The 13,540-nt window shown below is 40.9% G+C and overlaps 1 protein-coding gene across 1 annotated transcript in view; it reads left to right on the top strand.

Moving 5' to 3' along the window:
• Positions 1-1,659: 1,659 nt before the first annotated feature.
• The window catches only part of LOC138356452 (ankyrin-3-like), a 51,513-nt gene continuing 39,632 nt past the window's right edge, over positions 1,660-13,540 (top strand). The window contains exons 1-2 of the mRNA XM_069312609.1: positions 1,660-1,666; positions 1,919-2,226. Of these exons, the coding sequence (XP_069168710.1) occupies positions 1,660-1,666; positions 1,919-2,226 (315 nt within the window). The remainder of the gene's footprint in view (positions 1,667-1,918; positions 2,227-13,540) is intronic.

Genomic DNA, 13,540 nt, shown 5'->3' with positions numbered 1-13,540 from the left:
CGTTTATAGTGTCGTCTGCGTTCTCTTTCTACGTTAGATCTCTTTCTGGCTTTCCTCAAAGGAACATGTTTCAGACAGACTTGATACGCTTCTGAAGTAAGTTTTTCTATTCCTTCTGTAGGACTTGTATTATTTAGAACAGTTCCCCATGGAATGTTTGTAAGTTCCCTGTTTATTATCTCCCAGTCTATCCTTTTATTATTAAAATTGAATTTACTGAATAGCCCCTCTCGCTTTATCAACGTTTTAGGTCTATTCTGAGTATTGATGGTCGTTTGCACTTCAATGAGTTTGTGATCTGAGTATGAGGTATCTGATATCGTAATGTCTCTGATAATGTCTTCATTGTTCGTAAAGACCAGATCTAGAATATTTTCATTTCTCGTTGGCTCCGATATCTGCTGATTGAGTGAAAATTTGTCACAGAATCTAAGTAGTTCTCTAATCTGTGGTTGGTTAGGTCCTGATAGATTTCCTGGTATAATATTATTGTTTGCTATTTTCCACCTGAGACTAGGCAAGTTGAAGTCACCTAGGAAGATAATATCAGGTATCGGGTTCTCCAAATTATCAAGGCTATTCTCTATTTTGCTTATCTGTTCTGTGAATTCCTCAGCCGTTGCATCTGGCGGTTTGTATATTAGTATAATCACTAAATTTATTTTCTCTATTTTTAATCCCAGTACCTCTACCACCTCATTTGTAACGTTTAGGAGCTCCGAGCATACAAGGTCTTCCCTAATATACAGACCCACTCCTCCATGTGACCTAATTTTCCTATCACACCTGTATAGGTTATATCCTGGAATCCAGAAGACCAATTCTATTTCTTGTATATGTTAACGACATATTTACAGGCGTAGAGTCCTACATGTCGATGTTTGCGGATGACGCAAAGTTGATGAGAAGAGTTGTGACAGATGAGGATTGCAGGATCCTTCAAGAGGACCTGAACCGGTTGCAGAGATGGTCAGAGAAATGGCTACTGGAATTCAACACAAGCAAATGTAAAGTTATGGAAATGGGACTAGGAGATAGGAGACCAAAGGGACAGTACACAATGAAGGGGAACAGCCTACCTGTAACGACGCGTGAAAGAGACCTGGGGGGTGGACGTAACACCTAATCTATCTCCTGAGGCACATATAAATAGGATAACGACAGCAGCGTACTCTACACTGGCAAAAGTTAGAACATCATTCAGAAACCTAAGTAAGGAGGCATTTAGGGTGCTTTACACTGCCTACGTGAGGCCAGTCTTAGAGTATGCCGCCTCATCATGGAGTCCCCATCTGAAGAAGCATATAATGAAACTGGAAAAGGTTCAGAGGTTTGCAACGAGACTCGTCCCAGAGCTACGAGGGATGGGGTATAAGGAGCGCCTGAGGGAACTGTGCCTTACGACACTAGAAAGAAGAAGGGAGAGGGGGGACATGATAGAAACGTATAAGATACTCAGAGGGATTGACAGAGTGAACATAGACGAAATGTTCACGCAGAATAGTAACAGAACGAGGGGACATGGATGGAAGCTTGAAACTCAGATGATTCACAGAGATGTTAGGAAGTTTTCTTTTAGCGTGAGAGTAGTGGGAAAATGGAATGCACTTCAGGAACAGGTTGTGGAAGCAAATACTATTCATAATTTTAAAACCAGGTATGATAGGTAAATGGGACAGGAGCCATTGCTGTAAACAACCGATGCTCGAAAGGCGGGATCCAAGAGTCAATGCTCGATCCTGCAGACACAACTAGGTGAGTACACACTTTATACGTATTTTATACGTATAAAAGACGACTTTATATAAATAGTTACAGTGTCACCTTTCTGTTACCAAATAAATGTCAGAAAACGTTATGTGTTTACTGGGTTGTGATGATTCACCATGAAAAAGAAGAGGAGCAACATTTGTCTAAGACTGTGACATTGTGCAGGTTGAGGGTGGACCAGGAGAGGTGTACGAGCAGCTGCTGGGTGTGATCAGCCTGTGTGACGACACCCAGCAGGCAGGTCAGCTCTTGTGGTCAGGAGCGTCCCTGGAGCCCCTGGGATGCTGGAGCGTCTCCCCGCTGTGTCTGGCCGTCACCAGTAACCGGTGCAGGATCACCAGCCTCTTGCTGGCAGCTGGAGCACCGCTCACCACCACCTCCCACGGCCTCAACCTGCTGACACTAGCCTGGTGCTCCCCCGACGTCACTCTCCGTCTTCAGGTCACCATCACGCGGGTAAGTGTCCATCATACACCAGTTGGTATAGTGACCACCATACACCAGTTGGTATAGTGTCCACCATACACCAGTTGGTATAGTGTCCACCATACAGAAGTTGGTATAGTGACCACCATACACCAGTTGGTATAGTGTCCACCATACACCAGTTGGTATAGTGACCACCATACACCAGTTGGTATAGTGTCCACCATACACCAGTTGCTATAGTGTCCACCATACACCAGTTGGTATAGTGACCACAATACACCAGTTAGTATAGTGTCCTCCATACACCAGTTGGTATAGTGTCCACCATACACCAGTTGCTATAGTGTCCACCATACACCAGTTGGTATAGTGACCACCATACACCAGTTGGTATAGTGTCCACCATCCACAAGTTGGTATAGTGTTCACCATACAGAAGTTGGTATAGTGACCACCATACACCAGTTGGTATAGTGTCCACCATACACCAGTTGCTATAGTGTCCACCATACACCAGTTGGTATAGTGACCACCATACACCAGTTAGTATAGTGTCCACCATACACCAGTTGGTATAGTGTCCACCATACACCAGTTGCTATAGTGTCCACCATACACCAGTTGGTATAGTGACCACCATACACCAGTTAGTATAGTGTCCACCATACACCAGTTAGTATAGTGTCCACCATACACCAGTTGGTATAGTGACCACCATACACCAGTTAGTATAGTGTCCACCATACACCAGTTGGAATAGTGACCACCAAACACCAGTTGGTATAGTGACCACCATACACCAGTTAGTATAGTGTCCACCATAAACCAGTTGGTATAGTGTCCACCATACACCTGTTGGTATAGTGTCCACCATACACCAGATGGTATAGTGTCCACCATACACCAGTTAGTATAGTGTCTACGATATACCAGTTGGAATAGTGACCACCATACACCAGTTGTTATAGTGACCACCATACACCAGTTGGTATAGTGTCCACCATACACTAGTTGGCATAGTGTTCACCATCCACCAGTTGGTATACTGTCCACCATACACCAGTTGCTATAGTGTCCATCATACACCATTTGGTATAGTGACCACTATACACCAGTTGGTATAGTGGTATAGTGTCCATCATACACCAGTTGGTATCGTCTCCACCATACACCAGTTGGTATAGTGTCCACCATACACCAGATGGTATAGTGTCCACCATACACCAGTTGGCATAGTGTCCACCATACACCTGTTGGTATAGTGTCCACCATACACCAGATGGTATAGTGTCCACCATACACCAGTTGGTATAGTGTCCACCATACACCAGTTGGTATAGTGACCACCATACACCAGTTAGTATTGTGGTATAGTGTCCATCATACACCAGTTGGTATCGTCTCCACCATACACCAGTTGGTATAGTGTCCACCATACACCAGTTGTTATAGTGACACCATACACCAGTTGGTATAGTGACCACCATACACCAGTTGGTATAGTGACCACCATACACCAGTTGGTATAGTGTTCACCATACACCAGTCCAACTGGTGTATGGTAAACACTATACTAACTGACACTATACCAACTGGTGTATGGTGGACACTATACACCTGGTTGATACCTGGTTGATGGGGTTCTGGGACTTGTGAGAGTTTGGTCCACCAGGCTGTTGCTTGGAGCGGCCCGCAGGCCCACATACCCACCACAGCCCGGTTGGTCCGGCACTCCTTGGAGGAATAAATCTAGTTTCCTTTTGAAAATGTCCACGGTTGTTCCGGCAATATTTCTTATGCTTGCTGGGAGGACGTTGAACAACCGCGGACCTCTGATGTTTATACAGTGTTCTCTGATTGTGCCTATGGCACCTCTGATCTTCACTGGTTCTATTCTACATTTTCTTCCATATCGTTTACTCCAGTACGTTGTTATTTTACTGTGTAGATTTGGTACTTGGCCCTCCAGTATCTTCCAGGTGTATATTATTTGATATCTCTCTCGTCTTCTTTCTAGTGAGTACATTTGGAGGGCTTTGAGACGATCCCAATAATTTAGGTGCTTTATTGCGTCTATGCGTGCCGTATATGTTCTCTGTATTCCCTCTATTTCAGCAATCTCTCCTGCTCTGAAGGGGGAAGTGAGTACTGAACAGTACTCAAGACGGGACAACACAAGTGACTTGAAGAGTACAACCATTGTGATGGGATCCCTGGATTTGAAAGTTCTCGTAATCCATCCTATCATTTTTCTGGCTGTCGCAATATTTGCTTGGTTATGCTCCTTAAACGTTAGGTCGTCAGACATTATTATTCCCAAATCCTTTACATGCTGTTTTCTTACTATGGGTACATTTGATTGTGTTTTGTACTCTGTATTATGTTTAAGGTCCTCATTTTTACCGTACCTGAGTACCTGGAATTTATCACTGTTAAACATCATGTTATTTTCTGATGCCCAGTCGAAAACTTTATTAATATCAGCTTGAAGTTTTTCAATGTCCTCAGCCGAGGTAATTTTCATACTGATTTTTGTGTCATCTGCAAAGGATGATACGAAGCTGTGACTTGTATTTTTGTCTATATCTGATATGAGAATAAGGAAAAGCAGCGGTGCAAGGACTGTACCCTGAGGTACAGAGCTTTTCACTGCACTTGGACTAGATTCTATATGGTTGACAGTTACTCGCTGAGTTTTGTTTGACAGAAAACTGAGTATCCAGCGTCCTACTTTACCGGTTATTCGCATTGACTTCATTTTGTGTGCTATCACGCCATGGTCACATTTATCGAAAGCCTTTGCGAAGTCCGTGTATATCACATCAGCATTCTGTTTCTCTTCTAATGCCTCAGTGACTTTGTCGTAGTGCTCAAGTAGCTGTGAGAGGCACGATCTTCCCGCTCGAAATCCATGTTGGCCTGGGTTGTGAAGGTCATTGGTCTCCATGAAATTGGTGACCTGACTCCTAATCACTCTCTCAAATACTTTTATGATGTGCGATGTGTTACCTATCGTTCGTTACGGCTCGTGACCCTACAGCAGCCAAGCTTTAATTACGTCTAGGGATACGAGAAAACTGCTGTTCTCAAGAGCGGGTCACCAGTATAACCCCTTGATAAGTAATGAGCACATAAATAAAAATCTTCCTTTAGGACTGAAGAATAGATACAAAATATTATATAGATATATATTCAAGACAGTATAATATAAAAACACAGATGGTCAAGTTAACTTATACAACAAACAAAAGGTATTGTCCTTCTCCTAATATAGTATAATAAAATATGGCACAACAAGAAGTAAACAGACTTATCTCCCACATGTTATTTCTTCGAGTCCCGTGAAGCTACTGAACTCTCACTCTGTCGCTACCCATAATCCTCTCCCGTCTGCCTCATACAGGATGAGGGATGGAAACTAAGGACTTTTTAATATTTAAAACTAATTGAACAACCACTTGTTCTCAAAACACACAAGAATGCAAATTACAGATAATAGTTACTTACAAAATATATAAGTACAATGCCACCTGTTTAATTACAGTACATAAACAATTACCTAAACTTAATAAAAGTGACATCTGGAACTCCCAAAACTGAACAGGTCCAGCTTCCCGAATCTAACAGGTATTAGACGTGTGCAAAGCAACCGCGCTCCTGTCTCCACTGACACTGCCACACCACATGATAATTTACCAAAAACACAATGTGTGTACATATACAGGCAATGATATAATGAAACAAAACAAGTTATTTTAAATTTATATACGTATTCAGCTAGGAGTACGTAACACTTCCACCTCCAAGGAAAAAAAATGCAATAGGTTGAAGATCAATGGCATTTTTTCAAAGTAAAATGTATGACACTTGAGATTTATGGTATTAATTACACCAAACATGTAAAAGTAATAAGAACACATTTCTGGACAAAAATGAAAACACTCCAAATATAGTCTTACAGGAAACTCAGAAATTTCAGTCTTATGACTATGTTCTACATATGTGTCACTGGAGTATGCAAATTTATCTCTCCAAGGTACTATCTCATTTATTTCACTTTGTTTCAGATCATATTTCACACTCCTATCTACAACATTATCATTATTAGCATGAATAGAATTGTCAATAATGGTAGCTGCTTTCACACAGTTATCATGGCAATTTAGCTTTTCATTTGTTTCTACTATTTCTCTAAGATCAGTTCCGTATTTCCATGTGATCCCTTTTCCACATGGTAAATTTTTCCAAGACAGACTCCATTTCCCATTACTCCCTTTTTCTGGAGCTGAACTGCTTAATTGAAGCTGACTGGATGTTGAGTAGATTTGGGACTTCTCCTGGGTATGCTCTGACACAGACATCTGCTCTTCATCACTCTTGATCCTCTGTGGAACACATACTCTCGCCCAATGGATACTAAAATTAGAGAAATTAGCATTAAACCTCACAATTATGTATAAAACTTTCCCATTCATAGAACCTTCCGAAACACAAGACACCGACTTAGCAAACCTTTGACCTTCAAACCAAGAAATACAACCCAAGATAAGTGCAAAGACTACCTGATCGAACTGACTCAGATGATCCATAAGGAACACAGAAATCAATTGCCTCATAACTCTGTCATAACGATCAGTGAAAGAAAACAGGCATATGCCTAGGCACCATATCTCAATCATAACTCTCAAGACAAGTTCACACCCTCTGATGGTGAACTTGAACACCACACACACTTTCAACAACCGTCTAGTCTGCCAAAAGACTAAATAAAACATGCCGAAAACTTTACAACCCTCACCATCACTTCCCAAGTGATTTACGTCTGATGACAACCAATCAACCAAGAGGTTTAAGGGTCTTAACATCTTGAAGATGAACAGCAGATTACCTGGGAAACGCCCAAGGACAATCTGAAACTTTTCACAATGATTAACTCTAGGTAGGATAACCTTATCCCCCAACTTGAAATACACACCTGGAGCCTCAAACATCTGCTCCCCAGTATGATTAAATCCTTCACCCACAATATGACTCTGAAAGTCAACTCCAATATGACTCTGAAAGTCAACACCACACTTGAGTGGAACATACACTTTCATCACTCGTGCATTAAAATTAACTGGATCTGAATATAGAGACACTGCTCTAGCATAACTCACCACTTCCTCAGAACTACTGGTTGCACAACCTACTTGAGTAAACTCTCTCTGCTCAACCACAAGGCTTGACAAAGATGTCCCACAGTCCATTACTTCACAAGAAAATGGCTCCTGCAGAATAAAAGTAGATTTCAACATCCTACACACACTCTGACTCAATGTACCCAATGAGAAATACTTACTCCACATGGAATAAGAATCACAACTCCGCAACTTAGATCCAAATGCTACTTTACCACTCTTAATGATGTTACCAAAATTTCCTCCCATGACTTCTGGAGCTGCTTGGAGTACTGTCTGCTCACAATCAATAATATCACTACCAAGCTGGGTCACATCCTCACAGACAACTGAAGAGGGAGGCTCAATGGGTCTCCATCTACTCAACAGAAGCTGATCCTCTCGCTGCTTTCCCACACTCTTCAAAACTGGATCTACAGTACAGACTGTCTCCTTGCTTCTCTCTGAAATCTTAGGGTCAGTTCTACTCAATGCACATAAATTAAGGGAATCTGAAACGAGCGGGCAAGTAACAGGTAGTTTGACCTCCTCCCCTATACTAACACCTTGACTAGGGTGAGGCGGGGCCTCTACAACAGACTTACTCTCGACAACTGATTCTAAACTTGAAGTGAGCGGGAATACTTCTGCCAACCCGACATCTTGTCCTAAACCATTCACTTGGCTGGAATACAGAGTCGTGGCTTTTAAGTTTCTCTCAACTCCTGGCACAACGTTCGTAGTGAGCGGGCAAGACAATGGTACATGGACATCCTTTCCCAATTTATTGGAATAAAGCAGAGTCATAGTATCAGGCTTACTCTCAACAACTAAATCGGCCACACAGGAATCTGGAACAACCACATCCCACTTCTCCACTGAAGGGGTACTGGTTACTGGAACAAATGCTTGAGTAACAACATCAGAACTGACAACTGGATTTATATTAGTACTGACATCAGCACAGGTAGAATGGACAAAACCATCTTCTACAACAGGTTCATTCATAGAACTAACTTCAGCACAGGCAGAATAATCATGGTCTGCAACTGGCTGTTTACACAAACGGGGATCAATCTCACCCACAACATGATTTATGGCCACATCATTACCCAATATAACATCCACACCTGGGATGGGCAACTGTGTACTAACACCCACAGTGCATAAACTTGGTGTAATGGTGGATCTGAAATTAATGTCTATTAGAGGTACAGTTTTACATCCTGCAACACTCTGAAGAACAACAAACTTTCCAGTATCTCTCTTTTCAACATCAGAAAGAATACTGGATGAAATTATGGTTTGGGAAGCACCTGTATCACGAAGAATAACCACTGGCTTCCACTTCCCATTAATACACAAAACTTCACCTGAAGACATATATGGTGAATACTGTTTCACCCAATTGGGGTTTACAGTTACATGTTTATTAGTAAGTTTATTTTGCACACCTCTGCAATAAATGAGACCAGTTGGTCGTAACTCAGGGTGCAATATAAAACAGGAATTAATTCCATGGCCTTTTCTCTTACAATGGAAACAAGACCTTACAGTGGACACACTGGTAGAACCAACTGTAGGTTTAGAAATAACCTTATTATTATTTGACATTCCTGACAATGAAGTAGCAGGGTTAGGTTTTGTAAGAGAAGAGCTCATGGGAGTAACTGGAGCACTAGGACTGGATGGATTCTGATAAGGAGTTCGGTGAGCATTATAATTTACTCTACGACTAGACTTAGGTGAAGTGGCCGTAAACTTGGCCTTAGTCAACAACTCATGCTCATCCGCGAGCTTTGACAGCTCATAAATGTCTGTTACATTCTTTTGTTCTGCCATAAAAGTAGACAACTGGTCTGGGAGACATGACAATACTTCTTCCATTATAAGAAGATTCTTTAAAGCATCAAAGTCAGTGACTGAAAGTGACTTTAACCATCTGTTGCAAAAATTCGTCTTCTGACGAGTAAAATCTGCTATTGTCTGATCACTTATCCTCCTTAGGTTCCTAAACTTTTGCCTGTGTGCCTCTGGATTTATTTGATATGCATTTAAGATGCTTTTCTTTACAAATTCGTAATCAAAGCTATGAGCGTCAGGTAGGGATGTAAAAACCTCCTGACTACACCCCTTAAATTGAGACTGCATAATGGCTACCCACTGATCCCTTGGCCAGTTCATACTGATGGCAATTTTATAAAAATGGGCAAAGAAAACCTCAAGATCCTCCTCATTGAACTTGGGTAATTCTATATACTTATTCATCCTTATGGGATTATTATCACTATGTATTGAAACATTACTAGTATTTCCATGCCCAGCTGCCATACGCTGTGTTTCAAGCCTGAAGTTAGTGTCAGCCATTTGTTGTTGAATCTCTAATTGTTGCTTCTTTGTGGCTTCTAGTTGCAACTGTGCCATAACCTCTAAACGCCTAGTCTCAAGCTCCCTCTGCTGAGCTTCAGCCTCTAATATTTGCTTTTGCTTTTGAGCTTCAATCTCTAATAGTTTCTGTTCCTTTTGAGCTTCAAGCTCTAATTGACGAGCTTCTAACTCAAGACGCTTTAACGTCATCTGATCACTCGACTCCTCTCTTAACTCCTCTAGAATTTCTTCTTCTAACTCTCCATTCTCAACTAAATGCGTCACAATGACTTTCACAATTTGGGCTTTAACCATTCATTCTATTGTTGGCGGTCAAATCCAAATGATTTGCCATTTGTATTAACTCAGTCTTTTTAAGGCTCTGAATCCCTTCAAAGTCTGGGTGAGCCACCAACGATGCAACTTTCTCCTCCATCGTTACTAACACTTGGCACTTGATTCACAACAATAATTAAAAACAATGGCACTGCACTACACTTCACTGTAAAATTGTCACCACACTGAAAATTCGCTTGGCCTCACTGCACAAACAAAATATATAGGATGACTTACCTCAAAATCGTGAAACGTTGTTACTTGACACACTGGAAGGCTTGCTTGGCACATGGAATAGTTCTTAAGAAACACACAGACACTTGACACACTGGTACTCTAGGAAGGCAAGGTTAGATTAGCACAGTTAAGTAGGAACAATATTTCCCGGCACAGGCCCCCAAACTCTTTGTTACCTATCGTTCGTTACGGCTCGTGACCCTACAGCAGCCAATCTTTAATTACGTCTAGGGATACGAGAAAACTGCTGTTCTCAAGAGCGGGTCACCAGTATAACCCCTTGATAAGTAATGAGCACATAAATAAAAATCTTCCTTTAGGACTGAAGAATAGATACAAAATATTATATAGATATATATTCAAGACAGTATAATATAAAAACACAGATGGTCAAGTTAACTTATACAACAAACAAAAGGTATTGTCCTTCTCCTAATATAGTATAATAAAATATGGCACAACAAGAAGTAAACAGACTTATCTCCCACATGTTATTTCTTCGAGTCCCGTGAAGCTACTGAACTCTCGCTCTGTCGCTACCCATAATCCTCTCCCGTCTGCCTCATACAGGATGAGGGATGGAAACTAAGGACTTTTTAATATTTAAAACTAATTGAACAACCACTTGTTCTCAAAACACACAAGAATGCAAATTACAGATAATAGTTACTTACAAAATATATAAGTACAATGCCACCTGTTTAATTACAGTACATAAACAATTACCTAAACTTAATAAAAGTGACATCTGGAACTCCCAAAACTGAACAGGTCCAGCTTCCCGAATCTAACAGGTATTAGACGTGTGCAAAGCAACCGCGCTCCTGTCTCCACTGACACTGCCACACCACACGATAATTTACCAAAACCACAATGTGTGTACATATACAGGCAATGATATAATGGAACAAAACAAGTTATTTTAAATTTATATACGTATTCAGCTAGGAGTACGTAACACGATGTTAGTGCAACTGGTCTATAATTTTTTGCCAATGCTTTGCTCCCTCCCTTGTGTAGAGGGGCTATGTCTGCTACTTTAAGTGCATCTGGTATCTCCCCTGTGTCCAAGCTCTTCCTCCACACTATACTGAGTGCCTGTGCTACCGGCATTTTGCATTTCTTTATAAATATTGAATTCCATGAGTCTGGACCTGGGGCCGAGTGCATGGGCATGTTTTCAATTTCTTTTTCAAAATTTAGTGCGCTCGTGTTTATATCAGTTATATTTATAGGGGTTTGAATATCCCGCATAAAGAAATTGTCTGGATCTTCCACCTTCATGTTGTTTATTGGAGTGCTAAACATGTCCTCATACTGCTTTTTTAGGATTTCACTAATTTCTTTGTCATCCTCCGTGTATGAACCTTCACTTGTACGAATAGGTCCAATACTGGCAGTGGTTTTTGCTTTTGATTTCGCATATGAGAAGAAATATTTTGGATTTGTCTTTATTTCCTGAATGGCTTTCTGTTCTAACTGCCTTTCTTCAGTTTCATATGAGTGTTTCAATTTCCGCTCGATTTCTTCAATCTCCCTATTTAAATTATTCCTTCTTTGACGGGAAATTCGTGTCTGCATAAGCAGTTCCGTTATTTTTTTCCTGCGTTTATAGTGTCGTCTGCGTTCTCTTTCTACGTTAGATCTCTTTCTGGCTTTCCTCAAAGGAACATGTTTCAGACAGACTTGATACGCTTCTGAAGTCAGTTTTTCTATTCCTTCTGTAGGACTTGTATTACTTAGAACAGTTCCCCATGGAATGTTTGTAAGTTCCCTGTTTATTATCTCCCAGTCTATCCTTTTATTATTAAAATTGAATTTACTGAATAGCCCCTCTCGCTTTATCAACGTTTTAGGTCTATTCTGAGTATTGATGGTCGTTTGCACTTCAATGAGTTTGTGATCTGAGTATGTGGTATCTGATATCGTAATGTCTCTGATAATGTCTTCATTGTTCGTAAAGACCAGATCTAGAATATTTTCATTTCTCGTTGGCTCCGATATCTGCTGATTGAGTGAAAATTTGTCACAGAATCTAAGTAGTTCTCTAATCTGTGGTTGGTTAGGTCCTGATAGATTTCCTGGTATAATGTTATTGTTTGCTATTTTCCACCTGAGACTAGGCAAGTTGAAGTCACCTAGGAAGATAATATCAGGTATCGGGTTCTCCAAATTATCAAGGCTATTCTCTATTTTGCTTATCTGTTCTGTGAATTCCTCAGCCGTTGCATCTGGCGGTTTGTATATTAGTATAATCACTAAATTTATTTTCTCTATTTTTAATCCCAGTACCTTTACCACCTCATTTGTAACGTTTAGGAGCTCCGAGCATACAAGGTCTTCCCTAATATGCAGACCCACTCCTCCATGTGACCTAATTTTCCTATCACACCTGTATAGGTTATATCCTGGAATCCATATCTCACTGTCCAACAATTCCCCTGCATGGGTTTCTGTGAAAGCTCCGAATACTGCATTTGACTCCGTGAGGAGGGCATTTATGAACTGTACTTTGTTGTTTGTTCTTGTTTTCAGTCCTTGTATGTTGGCAAAGATGAATGAGGTTACTCTATTAGTGATAGTTTGAATGGGAGACTTTTTCGGCAAGTCCATTATTCGTGGACATAATGAGTTTGTTCTGACCAGTACTGATTGTTGTAGGGCAGTTGTCTGTCGTAGTTGTAGTTCCCTTTCGGTGGGTAATTGTATCTGTAATTCTGGAATGCAAGTGGATCTGGCATCCAGTTCCATACACTCTCCATGCTGCTCCTTTTGAATTCTCTGCCGGTCTGGTATAAAAAATTTATAGAGTTTCCTCCAAATTCATTATCCTGCTTCCCACTCTTTATGTAGCGTTCCGTGCCTTTCACGTGAAAGTGTGGGCAGCTGAGGTCATAGCATTTTCTGTCCTCCAGTGAGGTTTGGCACATGTCAGGATGGAAAAACCTACATATTGATCCAAATCGACACTCGCCTTTCCTAAGCATATTTAAAAAAAAATTGGATGTTGGTAACTGCATTCTAATCCTTTCTTATTACCAGCATATCTATGTCTGCATATGCCCTTTGCATAAAATTTGCATAAGCCTGTCCTTCTGTTCTGAATTGCTCTATCGGGAACCGTCGTAGTGTCTGTACCTATCGAGCTGTCAGTGCTGTCTGTTACACTTTCTAGTTTACTGTCATCTACATCCTGGCCTACTGAGTCAGAGTTTACAACTTCCTGAGTTTCAGCCTCAGTT

Source organism: Procambarus clarkii, chromosome 72, assembly GCF_040958095.1.
Source record: "Procambarus clarkii isolate CNS0578487 chromosome 72, FALCON_Pclarkii_2.0, whole genome shotgun sequence".
NCBI classification, from domain to species: domain Eukaryota; kingdom Metazoa; phylum Arthropoda; class Malacostraca; order Decapoda; family Cambaridae; genus Procambarus; species Procambarus clarkii.
Note: the sequence above shows the minus strand (reverse complement) of the source record. Positions and strands in the feature narration are given on the sequence as shown.